This window comes from Natator depressus, chromosome 2 (assembly GCF_965152275.1).
Source record: "Natator depressus isolate rNatDep1 chromosome 2, rNatDep2.hap1, whole genome shotgun sequence".
In the NCBI taxonomy this organism is placed as follows: domain Eukaryota; kingdom Metazoa; phylum Chordata; order Testudines; family Cheloniidae; genus Natator; species Natator depressus.
This window is the reverse complement of record NC_134235.1, coordinates 82876563-82898609: the sequence shown is the minus strand read 5'-3', so window position 1 is coordinate 82898609 and position 22047 is coordinate 82876563. Positions and strand designations below refer to the sequence as shown.

Sequence of the window (22047 nt, the reverse complement as noted above, 5' to 3'; positions counted from 1 at the left end):
GAGCCTCAGTGAAGTTTATTGGGCCCATTCAGACCACAGTGCTTTTGGAAAAAGGCTGTACATTAATATTATTTTTAAAAATTGGATTATTATTGAGAGGAGACATTTTGATTATAAGCATCAGGGGGTAGCCATGTTAGTCTGTATCCATAAAAACAACAAGGAGTCCGATGGCACCTTAAAGACTAACAGATTTATTTGGGCATAAGCTTTTGTGGGTAAAAAAACCATCTGAAGAAGTGGTTTTTTACCCACGAAAGCTTATGCCCAAATAAATCTGTTAGTCTTTAAGGTGCCACCGGATTCCTTGTTGTTTTTTGTGACTATAAGCAATGATCTAGCATCATCAATTGAAAAGTCAGGGTTAGTTTGAATGTGTCAAAAATCTAGACAGATTCTTCAAAAGTAACCTAACCACATTCAAAATGGGGAAATGGAGAGCTGGTTTTAATGAGGTCTGTTTTAATATAGTGTCGTGAATTCAGGTTGTGCTAATTACTCATACATTCCTCACCAGTGACAAAGGGGATTGAATGTTTCCTCGTTTTTATATGCTAAATGGTGTCTTAGCCAGGCATTTATGGTAGCACCACAGTGTTCTAGGTGCTTTCCTAAGAGGAAAAAGGCCCAGTCCCTGACCTGAGTTCACAATCTAGATAAATAAGTAGAGGGCAGGAGACATGATGTAACACATACAGTATGTGCAAACAAAAAGTGCAAGTATAGAACATAAATTAAAATGACAAATATTCACATCTTACTCTTCAAGCTTGTCAGTCAGGAAGCTTCCTGTAGGCATCATGCTAGAGGTGGGCTTCAGGAAGAACGTGTATTGTGGATGAGCTTAGAATATAGAACTATGGACAGATTTTTATACTCTGTGAAACCGGTGAACAAGTTCCTATGTGGTTGGCATTGCCTGGACTTTATTAATGAGACTGCATGTGAAGTTGCTAAAAGGTACATTAAAGTTTAATCCAGCAGGCTTTTAACTTTTTTGGTTTCAAAAGTAGTATCATCTCTGGCATAATTACTATAAGCACTTGTTAGCTAATGTTCAGAGCTGAATAAAATAAATGACATACTGCATGAAAGTACATGAGAACGAGATCTTTCTTCTTTTCAGATAAGCAAGAAGGACAAATTGGAGCATCCTAGAACAGCTACCATTACCCCATCAGAAAAGACTCATTTTAGGGTCATCCTCCGCTCTGATGAAGTTGAAGATGATTTTTTGGTGAAAGATTCTGTCTGTACGGTACTGAAACCTGAGCCAAGAACTCATCCTCTGTTTAAGCAAATAGAGGTTAAAGATTCTTTTGCGTCTGCAGTCATAGAACCTCTGCTGGAGATCCCTCAAGAATCATCTACATTAGATGCTGATCATCTCCCCGGCCCATTAGCAGATAGTCCTTCAGAAGCAAAACCACCAGCAAAAATTGACTCTCCTTCAAAAAAGAAAGGTATTCATTTTGTATTTAAAAGAACTGGTACATTCCCACAGAGTTTTCTGTGAAATTTGATGAAGTTATCCAAAAACTGTAGCTTTACACTTTGAATTTTGAGATTTAAATACAACATTTTTAATTTAAAAAAAGCAACCAGAAAAACCTCATTGACTGCAGGCCAACTAACCTGCAGGCATTCCTGTTTAGATTCCCATATGAACAATGTTCAGAGTGCAGAAAACCATACCTCCCACAGCACTGTATTTAATACATGTATTAATCTCAAATCACCTAATTGTTATGGCAATCAACAGGGGTGCACAAGCGAAGCCAGCACCAGGGGCCTCATGATATTTACTTGGATGACTTGAAGGCTTTGGAACCTGAAGTTGCCGCACTCTACTTTCCCAAAAGGTAGCTTGGAGTTAGTGTTCTAATATGGCAAGGCTTATATTGCAGAATAATTTATCTGTTAGTTTTAGGAGTGAATGAGCCAATTGAGATAAAAGAACTGAGCCAATCCTTGTTCAAAATTCAAGCTTGCTTTTGAGCCTTTAGAGTATATAATAGGATAAATCAATATTGAACTTGTTCTGTATATCTCTCCTTCTTGCCAGAAGTAGAGAGACAGTGAAATATGACGTGAAAGGCTGTTGTGGTATTTCCGTCCCAACTGAACCGAGAAAGTGCTAGGGCATTGTGGGAAACTTTAAAATATATAGCTGTTTTGGGGAGCAATATTATTCCCAGTAATTTGTCTTGTGCTCATTTGTTTTCCCTTGTAACTGACATAACTGTTTTCATGGAGTGAAATGTGTATCCTTAGTGTTACGAAAAAATGCTCAGTTTATATAGTAAGAAAACATATATGTAACCTTTTTCATATTCTAGCTAGTTAAAATGTTTTAACTCCTAAGATACTCTCCAGTATGTCTTTCGAAGAAGACCCTAAAAAAGAAACATCTAAATTCTACAAGCTTTACAAACGGTCATAAATCATCTTAGTATATCTGCTTCAAACTTGTGTACTATAATGCCTGTTCTCTTAAATTGGATCTGATAATGTGGGCTTGAGGGAATACTGGGGGCAAACTTACAATTTTGTCAGAATTGATGGAGTTCAAAATTATGGTGGGGTGCAATTGTGCCATCAGACTCATGGAAGAAGCCCCCAGTACTGGGCCATGATTCCATCAAGTCTGCAAGTTATCAGCCTCTGGGTTATGACCCCCAGGATATCACAAACAGGGTTCATGGGATTGCTACCACCTTCCTTTTCTTTATAGCTAGATGTTGAGGGATCCTGACGCTTTCCTGTGGTAACCTGGGGTGATATGGAAAAGCTGTTCTAGCCTATCCCCTTGTCAAAAGCAGGACTGTCATCAGTGCAGCATTTGCTCATGTATTTTGTTCAGTATAATTGACTCACTCAGTAGTTTGCTTAGAGACTATATTCCAGAGTCTTAAGCCTTTAATAAAGGCTAACAAAAATAATTTTTTATTAAAACGGTATTTTGCTACAGCCAAGCATGGATTATTTGAAGGTTTCAGGGGCATCCAAAACCTTCAGATAACTGCGGGAGCCAGCTAGCAGGCTTTGAACCTGAACACTAACTTGAGCACAGATTTTTAGACTGCTGGTCTGCTCCTCCTTTCCCATCTGGCTCGAAAACTACAAAGGATCTATGCATGACCAAAATTTAGAAGCTGTGGCTACAGCCTAGTCACCATAGGTGATCCTGTAATCCTGTCCTCCTCCTCAATCTCCCTCAGCTTTTCTTTTCCTGTAAGATTCCTCTGAGCTCAGAACTCCTCTGTAGCTTGGGAACTGGCTGAGAGAAAATGGTGGGAGGAAGATCAGGATGGAGGGGGGACGGGGCAAAAAGGACTGCAGCAGTTCTTTGGAGCAGGACTGAAGCCTCTCCCTCTAACTGTAGAGTACCTTCATCTGGGGAAGCGGCCGGTTTTGGAAGAAGTGAGGGAACAGGATGAGCTCCATTGAGTTGGCCTTTAGAGAACCATTTATCCAATGATGTTGATCCTTGCTCTTTTCCAAGGCTCCAGGGAACACTTTTCAGTTAATAGGGTTATAGATAAGTGAACCTGGATAATCAAGGTTTTAATTTGCTTAAAATGGGAGTTAGTGAAAGAAGACAACTCTGAGCATAGCAGCACAGCAATCATCTTATGAACAAACAAGAATTAGTCTGCTTGTCTTTGCCTCAAGGCTCTACTTTCTGTCGTATCACTTACAAAAAGCCTGCTAACCACATGAACTGCAGTTGGGAGCTCCAAAAGAACAAAACTCTTTAACAGATTCCTCCTCCCTTCCTGTGCTAAACAGTTGCCAGTCTTAAACTGTATCAACCATAATCTAGGATAGCCAAATTATCTAAACTCCTCCTGATTTTTACAGTGTTGGAGTGGCACTGAGGCCTTCATAAAATCAAAACTTAACATTCTAACACTGGAAATACAAATGTAAATTTGCGTTAGTTCCCTTGTCAAGAAACTACTTTGAGTATCATGAGCTTAAAGTAGTTATTTATATCTAGAGTGCCAAAACACATCCATTTCGGTGTCTGAGCAGAAGTGGAGTCTAAATTGGCTGAGCTAAGGAGATTGCTCCAAGTCAGTTAGCAGGTGCACTTTAAAAAAAAAAAAAAAAAAAAAAAAAAAGCAGCATTGTTTCTCTAAACTGGATACTAATTGAATCCAGATAGCAAGAAGACAAATTGGTAATATTTACTGATTAATAGATTTCCTACTACTGACAGTGTGCTGATTCAAGACAAGCAGGCAATTTTATCTAAAAATCATTTACCAAGCAATGTCAGCTAATAGTACGCAGTCCAGCTTTCTTATAGGTTCATTCTTATCCAGCTACACTTTGGTTCTAAAATCGGCAAGAAACTCCACCCCACCCTGGACTGACTTCTGAAAACTACTCCCTGCAGTCTGTATCCTACAACTTTTCAGATGTTAAGTAAGCCTTTCAGTCCTGGCTCTGCCAGTGTGAGTTGTAGAAATTCACTATGAGCATCCTGGAAAAATATATAGTTTAAAATCTAAACTAAACAATAGTTTCTAAAGTACATTCATTCCCTCCCTTCTGGAAATCAGGATTATACTGTTGCTAAACATTCAAATACTTTTAGTAACTGTTAGTTTCCTTTTTGGAAATCAAAATTAGGCAATGTTTTGCTGCTTTTTTTGTTTTGTTTTGTTGGGGGGGGGGAGAAGAGGAGAATGAGACTTTTTGACGTTATAAAATACATTAGGCCATATGCTGTGTGTAACAGTGTACTGGCGTGTTTTGTGTATTTTAGTTTTTCAGAATATTAAAAACAAATAAACCCTGAAAACTTCAGTAGGAATAGTTTAGTCAATGTCGGTCTCTAATTCAACTATAATGAAGCCCTGACTCAAGCATGTGCTTAAGTGCATTCCAAAATATTATCATGAACATGGGTGCTTGTCTAAGTTAGTCAAATGACCATTCTAAGGCCAAGATTCTGCTCTCATTTAAACCAGCTTTGTACCAGTGTAACTCCAGTATGACTTCAGTGTAGTTATTCCTGATTTATGCCAGTGTAAATGGGAGGAGAATTGGGGTCCTCAGTCTTTCAGCATTATCAAGAGTTTTTCTTTTTTTCTTTTTTTTAAAGTTATTTCATTACTGATCTTTAGGTCCATGAATGTATTCAGTTTTCAGACCATTGGACAAATAATCTCTGTCTATTTCTTAGAGCCGGATTGTTTGGTCTGGATCATTACAAAATAAATTCCTATCCAAAGAATATGTCAGTAATGGTAGAGCAGATGACATTCCATTTTAATATTTCAATCGTGAGATGAAAGGAAATGTTAGTGAGAGAAAATACCTTGTGTTAACATCTGGGTGCACAAATACTCAGATTTCCTTTTTCAGAAAGGACAGGTTTCAGAGTAGCAGCCGTGTTAGTCTGTATTCGCAAAAATAAAAGGAGTACTTGTGGCACCTTAGAGACTAACAAATTTATTTGAGCATAAGCTTATGAAGTGAGCTGTAGCTCATGAAAGCTTATGCTCAAATAAATTTGTTAGTCTCTAAGGTGCCACAAGTCCTCCTTTTCTTTTTTCAGAAAAGAGAATCTGGTCATTGTAGAACAAATCTTTAATTTTGTAACAAAATATATTTGAAATACAAGAATATGTAGTGCTGGGATTGCGTTTTGTATCATGTGCTGCATGTAATACTGTGGTTGCATATAACTTAAAATGCATACATATGTGTATGCAAGAGAATTACATACACAAAATGTGAACTCCTTTCCTCTAGTGATTCTGATCCAAGTTCCAGACCGTGGACTGAGTCAGATACCCTCTCTGGTTCCCAGTCACCACAGTCAGTGGGAAGTGCTGCTGCTGACAGTGGCACAGAGTGCATGTCTGATTCTGCTATGGACTTGCCTGATGTCACACTTTCTGTCTGTGGAGGTCTAAGTGAAAATGGAGAGATCTCTAAAGGTATGTAAGAAACTAAGTCGAATTAAGGCAGAAATGTGAATTGAGTACAGCCTAATGAAGTTACTTAAGATTGCTATACTCTTACTTTAGAAGACTGACATATGAAGCTGTTAGTTTTTAATTTTGATCTACGTGGGGAAGCATGAGAGAGCTGAAAACATGCTTGTATTTTATATGCTTTGGGTAAATCCACTACTGTGGAATCATATATACAGTATAAAACTCTCAAACATTTGCAAAGGATAGATGATGTGCATTTATATTATGGGCGGATCAGTCCAAAACTAGACAAGAAAAGCTCCTGTCTTCCTGACAGCTATTTCTCTCCTTCTGCTGCACCATGTGTGAAATGTCTGACCACGTGTGTCTGACCACCATGTGTGAAATGTCTGACCATGTTTGGTACTGGCTCCCTCTGCGTTGCTTGCTTTGCCATTGTATAAAGCTTTAAAATTGTGTTTGTGTCCCATTGCTTGATAGACTTTCTTCTTTTTAATCTCTTGCTCAGCAAGAGGTGTAGGATGGCAAATGTCATCACCTTGGACTATCCTGCTTTAGAAGTGAAGATTCATCTTCCTTTCCTCTCCCAAAATATTTCCTTATCCTGATCTTTTCATGTCACGTTGGTTTTGTCTCTAGACTTTCCTGCTCGATTATTCACACTCTGTAGAAAGTGAAAGTTAACCATACATGCTTCTTACTCTTTTCTCCTTAAATGACACTTATTTCCTGAACATAATGGGATATTTAAGTTTTAGCATGTGTTTTATTCAATATTCAAGTTTTGCCATAAATATTCCTCTTCAGCAGACAAAGGGAGCTTAATTTTTTTTATAAAGTCCAAGATTGATACACAGTTTGAATGTATATCTTGGTGATGTGATTTGTATAAGGTATAAAAATCAGACTTGAATTATAAAAAGCTATATTTAAAAAAAATCTTCCTCATGTGGGGCGGGGAAAGGGGGGGTTAGTGCACTGGAGGGAGAACATAACTGAGTAACACTGAATTTCTGTAAGACTGCATAGTTGCTGTCAAAAGCTATTCTAAGTAATGGGTACTTGTTGGCACTCACAAAACAATTGTTACTTGTAGTTTCAATGTGTAGATTTCATGATTTGTTACACTTAAATTTTCATTTTTTAAAAATAAAAAGTAAATCAGTCTCCCTCCTGTACTACTTTACTTCTCGTTACTGTGACTGGTGGAGTGGGGGTCTGGAAGGTGAGGCCCTTCTGCAATTGAGGAATTGTTCATGGTAGCTTTCACGTTTTTCACCTATGACGTGGACCATTTTCAGCATCTCTTTTGGCTGATGTTAAAAAGTCAGCAAAGGTAATTGAAAACTCAAGGAAAAGGATTTATTTGTTTGTATACAAGACAATAGATTTACTGAAGGCAATCTCAAAAAGAGGAGGCAAAAATAGTTAATATTTAACTGAATTGATAAAATGTCCTTGTATTGCAGAAAAATTCATGGAACATATTATTACTTACAATGAATTTGCTGAAAATCCAGGACTCATAGACAATCCTAATCTAGTTATACGGATTTACAACAGGTAATTTCCCATTATTATAAAATGTTTACATTTCATATAGCTTTCCTTTTAGTAATACATTTTAAAGGTACTATATCTTTCAGTTCCAGTTCTAACTTGTATTTCCATATGTATTTTGTATTTGTGATCTTTTGCTCATGCAACATGCCTTTGAATTGCAGATTAAAGTCAGATTTGTATTTTCTAAAGCAAGATCTTGCAGCATTTGTCACTAACAGTAAACAGTGTGCATTAGGAAAACTATTTGGCTTGAAGCAAACATTAGTTGCATGTTTTTATGAGCAGCCTACAACAAAAATCAAACTTTATTTTTACCAAGCAAAGAGCATGTTGCACGCTAATCAGTTATTTCTGCTGAATCCAGTCCTTATTGTAGCTTCTCATCAAAACTATCTCCTTAAACCAGGTACTATAACTGGGCATTGGCTGCTCCCATGATTCTCAGCTTGCAGGTGTTCCAGAAAAGTTTGCCCAAGGTAAACTAACACAAACTTATACTTTAATGCAACTTGTACATACGGTAATACAGAACTATAATTTTAATATGTGTGTGTGTATGTGTGTGTGTGTGTGTGTATATATATATATATATATATATATATAACTAAACTAAACATTTTCAGGCTACAGTAGAGTCTTGGGTTAAAGACAAGATGCCCAAGAAATCTGGAAGATGGTGGTTCTGGCGCAAGAGGGACAGCATGACTAAACAAGTAATTGAAGCCTATTTTATCTTTTAATGGTTATGTGAATCAAAATCAGATGTGAAATTTTGCTCTTCAATGCATCAGACAACATGTGCTGATCAGATCTTTGGCAGTCAGTGCTGTAAAACTGCATGTTCAATTATTCATCAATATTATGTAACTATTTAAACTTCTTTTGAGGTTTAGAGACTAAAATATCACTAGTAACATTACCAACTAAACACAACAAATTTGGATTGAAGGATCTTGGGGCTTGTTTAAATGCTCTGCAGTTTGGATTATGGGGGTGTGACTTGCAGCACGTGCTAGCATGCTACACTGTAACTCCACTGTGTGGATGCTGTTGGCACAAGTTAAATTACGGAGTTTGTGGTGCTGGGTTCCTTTTAGTTCATGCCAGCATCCATATGAAGGAGTTACAGCACAGTACGCTGCAATTCACACCCAGTAATTCCCACTGTGGGGCCATTTTTACATAGCCTTTATTTCAGGGTCCTCACTGCAAATCATCAGTTGTCTTCAAAACTACTTTTCAAAGAAGTTGCAGTGTATTTTGGGACCTCCTATGCAAATAAAAGGGAAATAGAAAAATGGGCAGTGTTCTGTCAGTCTGCCCCTTACATAATTACAGCACTCTAATTTTGACTAGCTATTTTAGGTTGATTTAAGCTTTCTTCCAGTACTTTGAACATGCATTTCTTTAACTTCAACACTTATTAGAGTTTATTTTTAGTGAATTTAATATTTCTAAAAGATGTTGGATCGAGAGTCTTGATTACTACAAAATGGTCAGTAGCAATGCCAATTTCCATCGTGCTCTCCTGCACACATGCCACAACACCAAGCTTGGAGAGGTCCATTTCTAAAGATGGCTGTCCCCAAACCCATTCATGGTCTCAAGTGCTACTGAAAAGGCTATAAATTTTAATAGCAATTTCTATTATAGGAATATTTGCCTGCTAGGATCAAGTCTTGTACTGATTTTATCCTTTTTCTTTTTTAAGACTGTCATAAGTGACTTGGTTGCAAGATTTGGATCATAGATGGTGCACCAGAAAGTGCCTGATTAGAGCATTATTTACATTAGTTAGTATATGGTTTGCAGAGTCCTTCCTGTTTGCCTACAAAATTAAATATTTTGAGGAGAAATGGTCTATGAAAGGATCTCTTATGAGAAGTAGTCCCCGTAATGAGCAAATTTGAGTATCTCATACAGATAGAGTAGCAAATTTACTGCTTATATGATAGCTATTTGGTTATGCCTGAAATTTAAATTAGTTCTTGTCAGTGCGGATGCCTAAAGTGTTGGTATGTTCTTGATTCTTGTGCTATCTTAGCTACCAGAGGCAAAGGAGGGGAAGTCTGAGGCACAAAGAACAAATGACCTGCCAGCAACTACAAAAGAACAAGTTAATAGCAGGTGTGTTCCTGTCTGAAGATTCGTTTGCAGGCTCAATAGTGTCATGATTTTTGAAGAATTCAGTGAGGATTTACTGTGAGAAGAAACGTTTCCTCTGAGCTACTAAACAAAAACAGATCGTTTCAGCCAACGCTTCCACAAGAAACTGTTTGGTAGTAAACAGTTTAGGCACTAGCAATGCATATTAACTCCTTAAATCATATGAGAATATGTAGGTGTATGGTGTCTGTTGGTTTCTTCTTATAAAATCCTAATGTTCATTGGATGATTTGCACAATATGCCCTCTTTTTGGGGAACATATAAGAATCAAAACAATAAAAATAGTATTGAATGTAGTGAGTGAGTCACCCAAGAACATAGCTGGGTACTAGTAGTAACCAGCACAAAACTTCTTTCTGTCTAGTGCTGGCTGTTAAAAATAAGTCCCCCCTAATGTTTTGTTCCCCTTGCCTCTCTAAGATTTTAAGAAGGGGTGAGAGTAAGATTTAAGAAAGTATCTGAGTGTGCCATGGTGGTAGGAGTGCCCCAGGAAACTTAAATGTAACTCCAGTTATTTTAAATCCTGAAACTTCAGATTAATTGGCAGAGAAATAAAAACATACAGGGTAATCTTTAGAGGTTAGCCTCTAAATTGTGTAATTTATTAGCCCACCTTTAATCTTTGGTCTCAGAGAGCTGTCATTAAGAATTATTATAAAGTACCACCACTTGTCCAATATCCCTCTTCATCTATGGTGTACCTAGTTCAATAGCACAGCAGTAGTGACAAACTGGTCTCATGTCCCTACCCAACCTGAGTCAGCTCCAATGTAAATAGCATTGTGTCAAGGCTTCACCAATACCAGGATGTTACAAGACGTGTCTTCCCCACCCTACTAGCATACACTAGCCCTGGTTTGACACATGGTAACACACAAACCTCAGTAATCTGTAGTGGAGTTTCCCATCGTAGTGTGGTTTAGCCAGATTAAGATGGTGTGGGCATTTTTTTTCTTCAAAATACACGTTCTATCCTAGATTAAATCTGTACACCTCAAGAGCTAATTTTCTCAAGGCCATGGCAAATCCTTGATACAAGCAGAAAATCTTGATACTTAAAATTGGTCTTGCACATATGAGAAGACATGAGTTTTAAGCCAATACAAAAACATTTTCTACAGCTTACTTTTATTTTGGTTGATGTCATATTAGGCTGACAGAAGATGATTCTTCTAGTGATGAAGGGTCACAAGAGCTGAAAGAATCCCTAAAAATAGATTCTGTCCCAGTGGAACTTCCAAGCCATGGGAACACTATCTCTTATAAGAAGTCACTTAGATTGTCTTCAGACCAAATAGTAAGTGGTATATTTTTGAATGTTGCAACTCTGATAAGTGTTCTGTTTTTTTTTCATACTGAGTTTTTCACTAAAGTTTCCAATAAAAATAAAGTAGGACCAGAATCACTTATATGGGGTCCTATATTTAGCACTTTGGATAAGGAACGACTGGATTTAAAGGACCTCTGCTTCCTTGTACTATGTAGGAATGCTGCAGTCTTTTTAAAAAGACTTCGTAGTTTTGTGTTCCGGTGAAAAATCATCTAGCAAATATAATCCTGGTAATTGTAGTCCATATTTTTTCTGCAGAAAATAGTCAAACCACTATATTAGGACCTTGCTAAATAACGTGTTATATTGTACACCCTCTTATAGTTCCCATGCCATTGACTCTTATAACTGTCCAGTTGCACATATTTGAAGCAGTGTGCAGGAGTCCTGTCCAATTCTGAACGTGATTCTTAAATTTTAACTCATTTTAGATGCACTAATAGTCCAAAATATTTGATCATTCTTTCTCACCAAGGCAAGAATTTAATTTCCATTTCTGTCCCTTTTTGAAAGTGACCTATACAAGTAGGAAAGGATAACATCACCTAAAGGCTGCATCCACATTGGCAAAAGTGAGGACCCATAACTTATCCGGGGTGTCACTTCACCACAGTTGCAGGAGTGGAAGCTGGAATGCAGCCAGGCCTCTGGTATCTTTATTATTGTTCTGTCCAGGCTTATTCTGAACAGAATTAGATGACACTGTGGTAAAAAAAAACACTACAGATTCTATCAGTGGAGCTCCACCAGTGTTGAATCCTGGTCCCATTTTTGCTAGTATACACGAGGGGGGAAAAAATTCTCTCTCTAGATGAGGAAGAGGCACATATTAGTATTAATAAAAGATGGCTCAGGAATTCTAAATATAGATATTACAGATGGCCTTGCATAATTAGTTCCTTTTCATCTACTTAGATATAATTAGACGCTCTAGAAATGGTATCTTTGCGAATCTTGTCTATTTGCATCAATAAAAGTTAACTCAGTAGTAAAGAATAGCAAGGATATTTCAGGAAGGAGATATACACTGGTTTTTTAAATTCTTTTCACCAGAAGATAATTGCTGATGTAGAATAATGCTAAAATAAAATCGAGGATAGGTTCCTTTACTAGCAGAGAAAGTTGAGAAATTACCAGGATTGTTTCTTTTGGTAGGCAAGAGGGAGGGTTGTTGTATCTGGATAGTGCACCAAGTTAACATTGGATTTTGTGAAATGGCTTTAATTTGAGGATGCAATAAATACATAATTACAAATCATATTTAATCTGATTACACAAGTAGATGTGTATGAGCACCCACGACATTTCCTATAGCTCTTTTGCTAAAACCCTTAACTATGCAAAACACTTTAATAGTTTTGGTTCATTTTGAAGGCAAAATTGAAGCTGAGAGATGGTCCAAATGATGTTGTGTTTAGTATTACAACCCAATACCAAGGTACTTGCCGTTGTGCAGGAACAATATACCTCTGGAACTGGAATGACAAAATCATCATCTCTGATATTGATGGAACAATAACAAAGCAAGTACCATTACATCATTTTTGCTTTTATTTAAATTTGTTATGATCTGTTTCACTGTTGTTTATAGCACCCGCCTTTGAAGAGCTATAAAGAGTGATTCAAAGGGAGCTTGAATCCAGCCTATCCTCTAAGTTTACATCATAGAGAGAATCCCAATGAAAGATTGCTGATTACAGTATTCTTCAGTGGTGTTTGACTGTAATTTGTACTTTTACTTACAGTGATCTATGATGAGAGTTTTAAAAGAATAATATAAATGTAGCACCATTGTCTTTCAGTGATATCCTGGGTTTTTTCCCTCCAGTTTAGTGGGTAGCTTGAGACTGAGTGTAGTGACTTGTTGTTGCACAGTGGGCTCACTAATGGCTCAATCCAGACAAGCTACCAAAGCTTTGCTGTAACCTCTAGAATCTGTTGCATAGAGATTCTTTGGTTTCAGAGTAACAGCCGTGTTAGTCTGTATTCGTAAAAAGAAAAAAGAAAAGGAGTACTTGTGGCACCTTAGAGACTAACCAGTTTATTTGAGCATGAGCTTTCGTGAGCTACAGCTCACTTCATTGGATGCATAGCTATGCATCCGATGAAGTGAGCTGTAGCTCACGAAAGCTCATGCTCAAATAAACTGGTTAGTCTCTAAGGTGCCACAAGTACTCCTTTTCTTTTTTCTTTTTAGAGATTCTTTGAATCTTCCACATATATTTGTTGCAAAACAAATTCAGTGACATGTATTTTTATTTTTAATGCAAAATCTCTCCTTGTATACTTAGTTCTGATGGTTCTTGTTTTTAGGTCTGATGCCTTAGGGCAAATTCTCCCACAGCTTGGCAAGGACTGGACCCATCAAGGCATTGCAAAACTCTACCATTCCATCAATGAGTATGTATCTTACTTTGAAGTATCTGGGTATTTGGGATTACTGACTAACAAAATTAACATGAATCAGATTAACTGAGTTTGATTTAGACCACCTATTCATAACCTAAATAATGAAAAATAAATTGTCTGCTACAAACTAAATTATTTTACATTAACAGAACTTTCTAAAACATGTGCTATTGCTTTGCCCATCAACTACCACTTTCCCTGGTAATCTGGTTTTTTTCATTGTATTTCCAAAGAATAGAGTCAGATTTTAGTTTTAAAAATTGTAGTTTTATAACAGAAATTCTAAAGACAATCTTCACTGTTATGCTGGTTGGGAAGCAGAATTGTTGCAGTGTCTGTTATACTTTAAAAGAATCATGAAAGCACTTAACTATTTTGTAAAAGTTATTTGAAATGTAAGTGTTGGGCCTAAACTGTGTGCTTTCAGCTATTTATATCTTGCATAATTTTATACATGTAAGTTACTGAACTCTACGTGTACAGTAATTAATGCTGCTTCTTAAAAATGTTCCGTTTTTTAAAAAGCATAGAGTCTAGTAATCTTTTAAATTGTTTAGATTTTTTAAGTTAACAGATATCTTTTTGCTTCCTGATTTGGTCCTTTGTGTGGCAAATACTTTTCAAAAACATGTTGATGGCACCACTATTCACCAACAGCCCTGGGAATAGTATTTAGCTGCATTTAGTACTGTGCCTGAGGGATACAAGATGGGTAATTGGGGATATTTTCAAATAACTTATTTTCAATACAATTTTTCTAAATTGAAGTTTAGAATCATTGCCTTGACAGATTAGATTTGAGGCCTTGAAACCTTCATGCTGACCTCAGATATAATGCAGAGGGCCAAATGTTGCTTTTTCATGCCCATTACTGTCAATGGGAGTTGGGCAGAATTTCAATGTCTTATGCATTGGAAGCAAGCAATCTTAGTATTGTGCGTCAGATTTCATCAGGCCTCTAAAAATGCACTTGCATCCACTTGCACACAGAAAACCAATACTGTGAACATGCTCAGCTGAAGCTTTTTTTCATATGAATAGATGTGCCTGGAGAGTCTGCAGGAGCATTTTGAGAGATTTACTGAAAACTCATTGTTCAGCAATTCTGACGTGACATACTGTAACTAAATATTTTTGCCTACAAGCAACAGCAGAACCTTTTAATATCCAGAAATGGAGTCCTTATCTGCAAATGCACGTTTAAATAATTGCTATAACTAATAGTGGGGGGTTGAATGAGAGTTGGATATAGGTTTGTTTACAAAATTATTATTTTTTGCCAATTATACAGAACCACCAGTTGTGCATAAATCTAACCTGTAACAGTGTGATCTTAGTACTTAGTACCTGCTCTACTTTCCCTTTCACTATTAGGCTTGCTTTTTGAGTCTTTAAATTATTATGGACTCTTCAAAGTAGGCACAACCTCCTCTTCCTCCTGAGTGTACAATGAGGTTACTACCCTGATTGGTGCTTCTAGGCACTACCATAATACAGTGCTGATCTTAGCAAAAAATTTCTTTAGCTGGAATATAAATTAAGTAGAATATTCTTCCTTAGGAATGGCTACAAGTTTCTGTATTGCTCTGCTCGTGCCATTGGAATGGCAGATATGACAAGAGGGTACTTACATTGGGTGAATGACAAAGGAACAATCCTACCCAGAGGCCCCCTATTATTGTCCCCCAGCAGCTTGTTCTCGGCCTTTCATAGGTAAGCACATAGGTATTGGCAATTTTATTTGTACTAAGGAGGCAAGGGAGTGGGAGGAGGTAAATAGAAAAGGTTTGAGAAACTGAATGAAATGGTTGCTTTATGAACTATCATTATGCCATTATTTTTATTTTTACCCCTGCAAACTGAAGAGGGCCCATGGCTTTATTATGACCCCCTGAAACCATTTGCTGATTCCAAAATGTTTAATTTGCAATGTAACATTTGTGATCATATGCATGTATTAAAAGCTGTTATATCAAGTAAAATATCAGCCCGGTAAAGGAGGTGTTTGTCCACTCCTCTTCCTCCCATCCTGTGACTGACACTTAACATAAGGTTCTGTACGTATCAGTAAAATTCTGTCCAGAGAAGTATGGCTGCAAGAACTGCAGAGTTGAACTTCCACAAGCTAATCTGGATTTCCCATCTTTTCACACACTGAGTGGTATTAGAACCTTGGGAATTCTACATTGTGACAAGAATCTAATGATACTTATTATCAAGAACAAATCTAGAAGGCTGAACATTTCTGGGTTATCTAAATATCTGAGACAATCACTGCTGGAAACTTCAGTAGACTAATCACTTGTCAGTGATGATAGCTAATTAAGGTAAAATTAATACAGTCTTAAGAAAAGTAAAATAAAAATGAACTGACACAATAAGTTGCGGCCAGCAGTGCCCCCAGTTCTACCCCCACTAGTCACTGGTAAAACTGCCATTGTCTGCAGTGGGAGCAGGTCTGAGAGTAGACCTAATGTGTTCCTACATATCCTCACTTGCCATTTTTCCTGATCTGCTTAAATGATCCTCTGAGGTGGCAGAGACCTTGTCAGAACAGTTATGAAATTGGTATGTCATTAAAATGTACCAGCCCAGGCGCAGAATCTGTTGATCTGCATTTTACTGCGATTCCTGGTAAAGGAAAAAACGAGTTATGTTTTACTGGTCTTGGGCAAGTGGATTTTTTTTTTTAACAGCTGGTACAATATCTGCACATTTGAAATTTCAGCCACACAACATAGAATGCAAACACCAGCTGAATAGGGGGAATTACCCCTCTGAAATGGTGATTTAGGATTCAGTGATTGTGTTCAAATTTTATTCTAGGGAAGTGATAGAAAAGAAGCCTGAAAAGTTCAAAATCGAGTGTTTGAATGATATCAAGAACTTGTTTGTGCCGAGTAAACAGCCTTTCTATGCTGCTTTTGGAAACAGGCCCAATGTAAGTCTGCACCTTTCTAATTGAAGGGTCAAAATGCCCACACAATTTTATTTGTGAAGCAAGGGAAATAAGGGTTTTTTTTGATCTTTTTACAAATGTAAGAAGGAAATTGAACAGCTTTAATTTATTAAACACCTGGTGACATTTCCTTTTTATGACCCAGTCATACAAACACACTTAGAAATAACTTCACTCATGCAACCGTTCTACTGGCTTTGGTGGAACTACATGTGTTAGTGAAGTTACTCGTATGTAAATGTTCTCAGAAACTGGCCTTTAATAAATATGATAACATTCCATCCTTTGATGTTTCTGCAGTGGTGTTCTGAGAGCCAAAGTTTATTAATTCCATAGCAATTCAATGCAGAAACTTCCTTCTTGCACACAATTCTCACTTTCCTCTCCCTGTCTTGTCTTCAGCCACATAAGTGCTGAGCCCTGAACTAGCAAGGAAGGGATGGGTCCCAAAAGTATTGCTTTTCCATTCCAGAAATGGAATATTCCCCCACAGAATCATTTTGCTGTTTGTGGCCTAAGGCCTAGGAACAAATCTTACTTCCCAGACTCTGGCTGGAGGTTCATCTTATTTGCTGCTGTATATTCTAACCCCTTCTATGCTGTCTAAGGTTTATGGCTTCTAAATATGTCTGATGCTTTGCATGTCGTCTTTTTAACTTTTGAAGAGCCAAATTTCAATTACTTCAATCTGCATTTAAATGTATCTTCATGTTCTTTCTGTAAAGTTTTTTTTTTCTATTGAGCAGTGCTCACTCACATAAGGGAATCTGAAAGCAGAGTAATAACTTCCTTCTGCACCATTGTTCATGCTTTCTGCAGGACGTATATGCCTACACGAAAGTGGGAGTCCCAGACTGCAGAATATTTACAGTGAACCCAAAGGGTGAACTGATCCAGGAACGGACAAAGGGAAACAAGTCCTCGTAAGACCACTTTTATTATTTCAAATGGTCAGAAGTAGTATGGGGGGGCGGGGAGAGGGAGGCTGAGCTTCAAGCAAGGTAGTAACCATTGTAACAGTGATGCTGTAATATGAAATCTTAAGGAATTGTGTGTAATCCTGCCTACTAGCAATCTTCAGCCTCAGATATTTACTGAAATTTATTCAGTAAGAAAATGTAAACTAAAATGTAAAGTGGAAAATAGCTTTTGGAGGAACGCTGCCTCTTTGACTCTCGGCTTTTGGAATTACATTTCTAAAGTTGTGAAACAATAGAACGGTGACTAGACTGTGAAATAACCCTCTTCTTTTTCTAATGTAGGTATTTCAGGCTAAGTGAGCTTGTGGAATATGTGTTCCCACTGCTCAATAAAGAACAGAGTTCTGCTTTTCTGTACCCGGAATTCAGTTCCTTCTGCTATTGGCGACAACCATTTCCTGAGGTGAACATGGAAGACCTAGCCTGAACAGCTCTGCTCACCTGGAGATGGGATTTCATATCCAGTCATTCAACTTCAGTTTAAATGTGAAGAGAGAACTTCTTTTCTGGAGATGCTAATTTATACATTGGTACCATGAGTCTTACTTAAGACAATACTTTGTCTACGGGTTTGGCACAAACAAACAAACAATGCAAAGTTTCTGTAGCTCTGACTTTGTCCTTTACTTGACTTTTTAAGGCATTTGAGATCAGCCTATATGATAGCAGCAGTACTGAGTCACTAGATGATAACACAGAGGTGGCGTTTTCGCTGCGTCTATGCCTTTCCGTAGATACAAAACTTACCTTCAATATAGACTTTTTTTATATTAGTCTCCTTAATATTTTTTTAAAAAATAAGCCAAAACGTGCATGGAAGCTGCCAAATAGACTATCAGCCATGTTATAGCCGTTACAGACTAATTTTCAAATTGGTCATTAGGCCGTTTTAAAAAGGAGTAACTGTCTGAAACAACTATGGCTCCATTCCTCATAAACAAAATATAGAAAATGTCTTCAACGTTAACCACCTGACAGAAACGGAAGATATAAAGTCCCTCCTTAAATGTAAATAGTATTGTCACGTGTACAGTCTAGTGTATATTCAAAGTAGAGGCTGTGCTTGTGCAGCACAGTGCCACTTGTTAACTCTGCCTCTTACATTTTTCTAAATGTACAGTGATTTGACCATTTTATGAGCTTATTACTTACCGTCCTTATTTTAAATCGAGCTGTCTTGAGAAGTTCCAGTATGCCTTTTGATTCTTGAATGACTTTTGTTATTCCCAAGCTGCAACCTTCCATGTCAATTTTCAATTCAGAGAAAATTGAGAAAAAGCTTTACTGTAATAGCTGAGAAGTTGGCATTTCTTTACCCCATTGAAATGCATATGTGTGTGCACAGTGTGTAGGCGAGTAAAAAGCATGTAAAGATTATATTCAGGGAGTCGTCATTGAAGAAAATTATGTATTTAATTTTTGTAATGGAATCTACTGCAGGCCTTTCCAGAATTCTGGGTTAAGGGTTTTCAGTTGTTGAAGGAAGTACAGTACGGCAGCGAGCCCCCTGGTGCAAGGTCTGCGTGTTCTGAATGCTGTGTAGCGGAGCAGAGCCAGCGGAGTTGTCAGGTAAATGACGAGCATTGCTGTGTGGCTATTCCTTGGTTTCAGACCAGCTCCTATATACTACTGTATTATGCTAATTGCCTCACAGGCCTAATACTTATCAACTCCAAAAGCAGTTTGCTTTCACTAACTTTTTGGATACCCAGTGAAGACTGCAGGCAAAGTTTTTTCCTTTTAGTTTGTACAGCACCCTTCTTAAGAAGGATATAGCATAAAGCTGGAGTGAGATTCTGTGCTGTGCAGATTCGTAGAGGTGCAGAGTGGAAGTGAGGATGTTGACCCGAGGCTGTCAGTGAAAACAGCAGATTTGGTAGATTTTTAGATGGAATCTTTTATTTCCTTTGTCAGTCTGAGAATTCTCCCTGTGAGGTTCTAACACAACAGGAGCTAGCTCCAGCCAACTGAAAAACAGATTCACTGAATATCATTTGAAGTAGGTTATTTTTAATGAATAGCTCGCAGCAACTGGAATTATAAGCAAGGAGATGACGTCGCAAAGGGGACCTGGCTCTTTCATGAAGGCTGTGGTGAAGGAAAGGAAAAAGCAAGTTACATCAGTGTGAACTTTTCTGTGCCATATAAACAAATGATTTAAATGGCAGCCTCATTAGAGTATATGGATTTCATGGTATGCTAATAATCATTTCCACAGAAAAGTTGGCCATTCCCCAAGTCTACTTAGTGGTTAAGTAGAGGGGACTACATTTCTTTCATGATACAAACAAATGTCTAAAGATGTTGTTTTATAAGTTAGTATTTGCAGCAGCCATCATTTTATACCAGGATTACGCAATCAAGAGCCACAGTCTTTGTCTATAATGGCAGCAGTAGTGGGCTGCAAATGCTATTGCTGGTTTATTTCACAGGTTCAGATCAGAACCGAATGTGGCCTATTTTATAGATCACTGCACTGAGCAAAGGCTTATAAACCCCAGTCTTTAAAAGCCCGGTCGGTATCTGTTTTTATTTCTTTTCTTGGTTTTTTTCTAATAGGGAAAGCCATTTCACAAAGAGTAAAATTTTCATAAGTTGCTTTGAAAATCAATGAGATACAGGCTATTAAGTGAAAAAATTTCCCCTCAGTAATGAAGCAATCTTTCCACAAAAGGAACAGACCTGTATCTCCTAGATTAGTTCTTTTGTGGTAGTCAGAATTTCCTTCAGCACTTTTAGCTCATTATCTTTCTTGGCTAGTTTTCTCTTAACCCAGGTTTTCATGATGTCTACAGTTTGACACATGCAGTGATGAATTCTGTGCACTTTATGGTGGGGACAGGGTAAAATCAACATAAAACCTGTTTTAAACAACAAACTGAATAGGGTAAAATGTCTCCTTTAAGCACCAGTAGTTTAAATTAATGTGAGCACTTGGGTTGTGTTGCAATTTTGGGATGAATTTTTGGCATTTGGAATTTCCAAAAAGCTGCTGAATAAATATGCTGCCCTTCCACTCTGTTTGTGATGGTTACAGTTCTGCTATATAGGTTTTGATACAATGCAAAAGTGTTCTTGAGTCTTCCTGTTAAGCAAATGGGTTTTTTATTTGAAACCAACTTGCATTTGGAGCCCTACTCAGATTGGATGATGATATTTCTTTAGAATCCATTTTGGGGACTGAACTTGGGTGTTCTATGCAGACCATTACTTACATACACAAGGAGGTAAAATGTCCAGTATTCCAAACAGATTCTAGAAAAGACATCTCATTAGCGAAAACCTACCATTTGACAGTTCTACAGTATGAAGTGGATAGATCAGAATTACACATTAGTCTGCTTCCTTTATTTTACCTTAGTGGAAATAGATGGTTTGAAAACAATGTTTGTGCTAAGCCTAGTTCAGATCAGCACAAATTAATTCATTCTTTCTGTGAAAGAGAGGAGCTTTTAAGTGTGTGTACACACACGCACACCTCTTTTAAGACTGTTGTTGAAGATGCAGATCCCCTTTGCATTGGAACAGTGTTTGACACCATGAACTTCCACAGTATTTATCTGCGGATAAAAAAGGAACACTGCAGTTCAGATCTGGTCAGTCCATTGGACACTGCCCATTTCTATAGTGATTAAAGAGCATAACTTAGTCACTTGTATGTATAGAGGTAAACATTTCTGGATTTCTTTTTTTACTTTTGTGTGTTTAAGCTTGTACTTCAAAAATGGTGGGCTTTTAATCTTTTTTGAGTATAGAAGTGCAGGTGTGATGCTGGATCATGTATTCTTAGCCTCGTGACATCATTATACTGTTTCTAGAACATAAAGTCTTCAACTGGAAAAGTCTTAACACTTAAATCAACTAAATTACATAACTTCTGACGAACTCTGAATCAATCTGGCAATTGTAAGCCAAATGGGTAAAAAGATGCATTTGACATTGTATTCAGGTCTCCTAGAAATAGACTCCGACATTTGAAGGAGGAGTTTAAAAATAAGAAACTGAATTACAACTTCATTATGAAACATTAAGTGTCTAGTGAATTTTAGATGATTTTGAATTGTCACTTTTGCCTCAATGTTTTGTTTCCTATGTTAAATCCTGCTAAGTAGGATGAAACTCTGCTTCATCTTTTTTTTTTTAAAGTGTTAATTATCTCCAGATGAAAGCTGCATTTTGGTTTGTTTTTCGGGTGAGGGTCAGCCGAACTCTTTAATACTTTCTATTTCATTATTAATTGAGAACATGTGAAATAGTTGATAAACTCCACAATCACTAATAAGTTAGTGTTAAATTATCAACTCTGTGAATATGCCAGTACAGTGGTCTTTGTAAAGACTGGACTGTCTTTAGGTAAATAACTTACACTTTGGTGCAATGTTTATTGATGTTCAAAACAATGTTGCCACAATAAACAAACTTAAACTAAAGAGGTTTTTTCTCTTTATTCTTTTTAAAGAATGAAATTCTCATTGGCTCTTATAATAATTGCCAAAGTACTAAATAAGGATGTATGTAAACCAGCATTTCATATTTTAAATGGAATCAGGTTTATCTAATGAAAATACCTATTTAAAAAAAAATCATCAGGAAGAAAAGCAAATGTTCCTTTAGAATACTTCCAGGGGCTGATTAATGATACACAGTTACTGTAAGGTTGCTGATATTATTCAATTCTGTTA

At 37.2% G+C, this 22047-nt stretch overlaps 1 protein-coding gene across 2 annotated transcripts in view; it reads left to right on the top strand.

Moving 5' to 3' along the window:
- Positions 1-21775, top strand: part of LPIN2 (lipin 2) — a 73357-nt gene extending 51582 nt beyond the window's left edge. For both annotated transcript variants that reach the window (XM_074944551.1, XM_074944550.1), the window contains exons 7-20: positions 1127-1463; positions 1763-1862; positions 5770-5957; positions 7427-7520; positions 7927-7996; positions 8144-8233; positions 9565-9647; positions 10840-10984; positions 12392-12540; positions 13331-13417; positions 14987-15139; positions 16253-16367; positions 17205-17308; positions 17648-21775. In XM_074944551.1, the coding sequence (XP_074800652.1) occupies positions 1127-1463; positions 1763-1862; positions 5770-5957; positions 7427-7520; positions 7927-7996; positions 8144-8233; positions 9565-9647; positions 10840-10984; positions 12392-12540; positions 13331-13417; positions 14987-15139; positions 16253-16367; positions 17205-17308; positions 17648-17792 (1860 nt within the window). In that variant the 3' untranslated portion in view covers positions 17793-21775. The remainder of the gene's footprint in view (positions 1-1126; positions 1464-1762; positions 1863-5769; positions 5958-7426; positions 7521-7926; positions 7997-8143; positions 8234-9564; positions 9648-10839; positions 10985-12391; positions 12541-13330; positions 13418-14986; positions 15140-16252; positions 16368-17204; positions 17309-17647) is intronic.
- Positions 21776-22047: the final 272 nt, after the last annotated feature.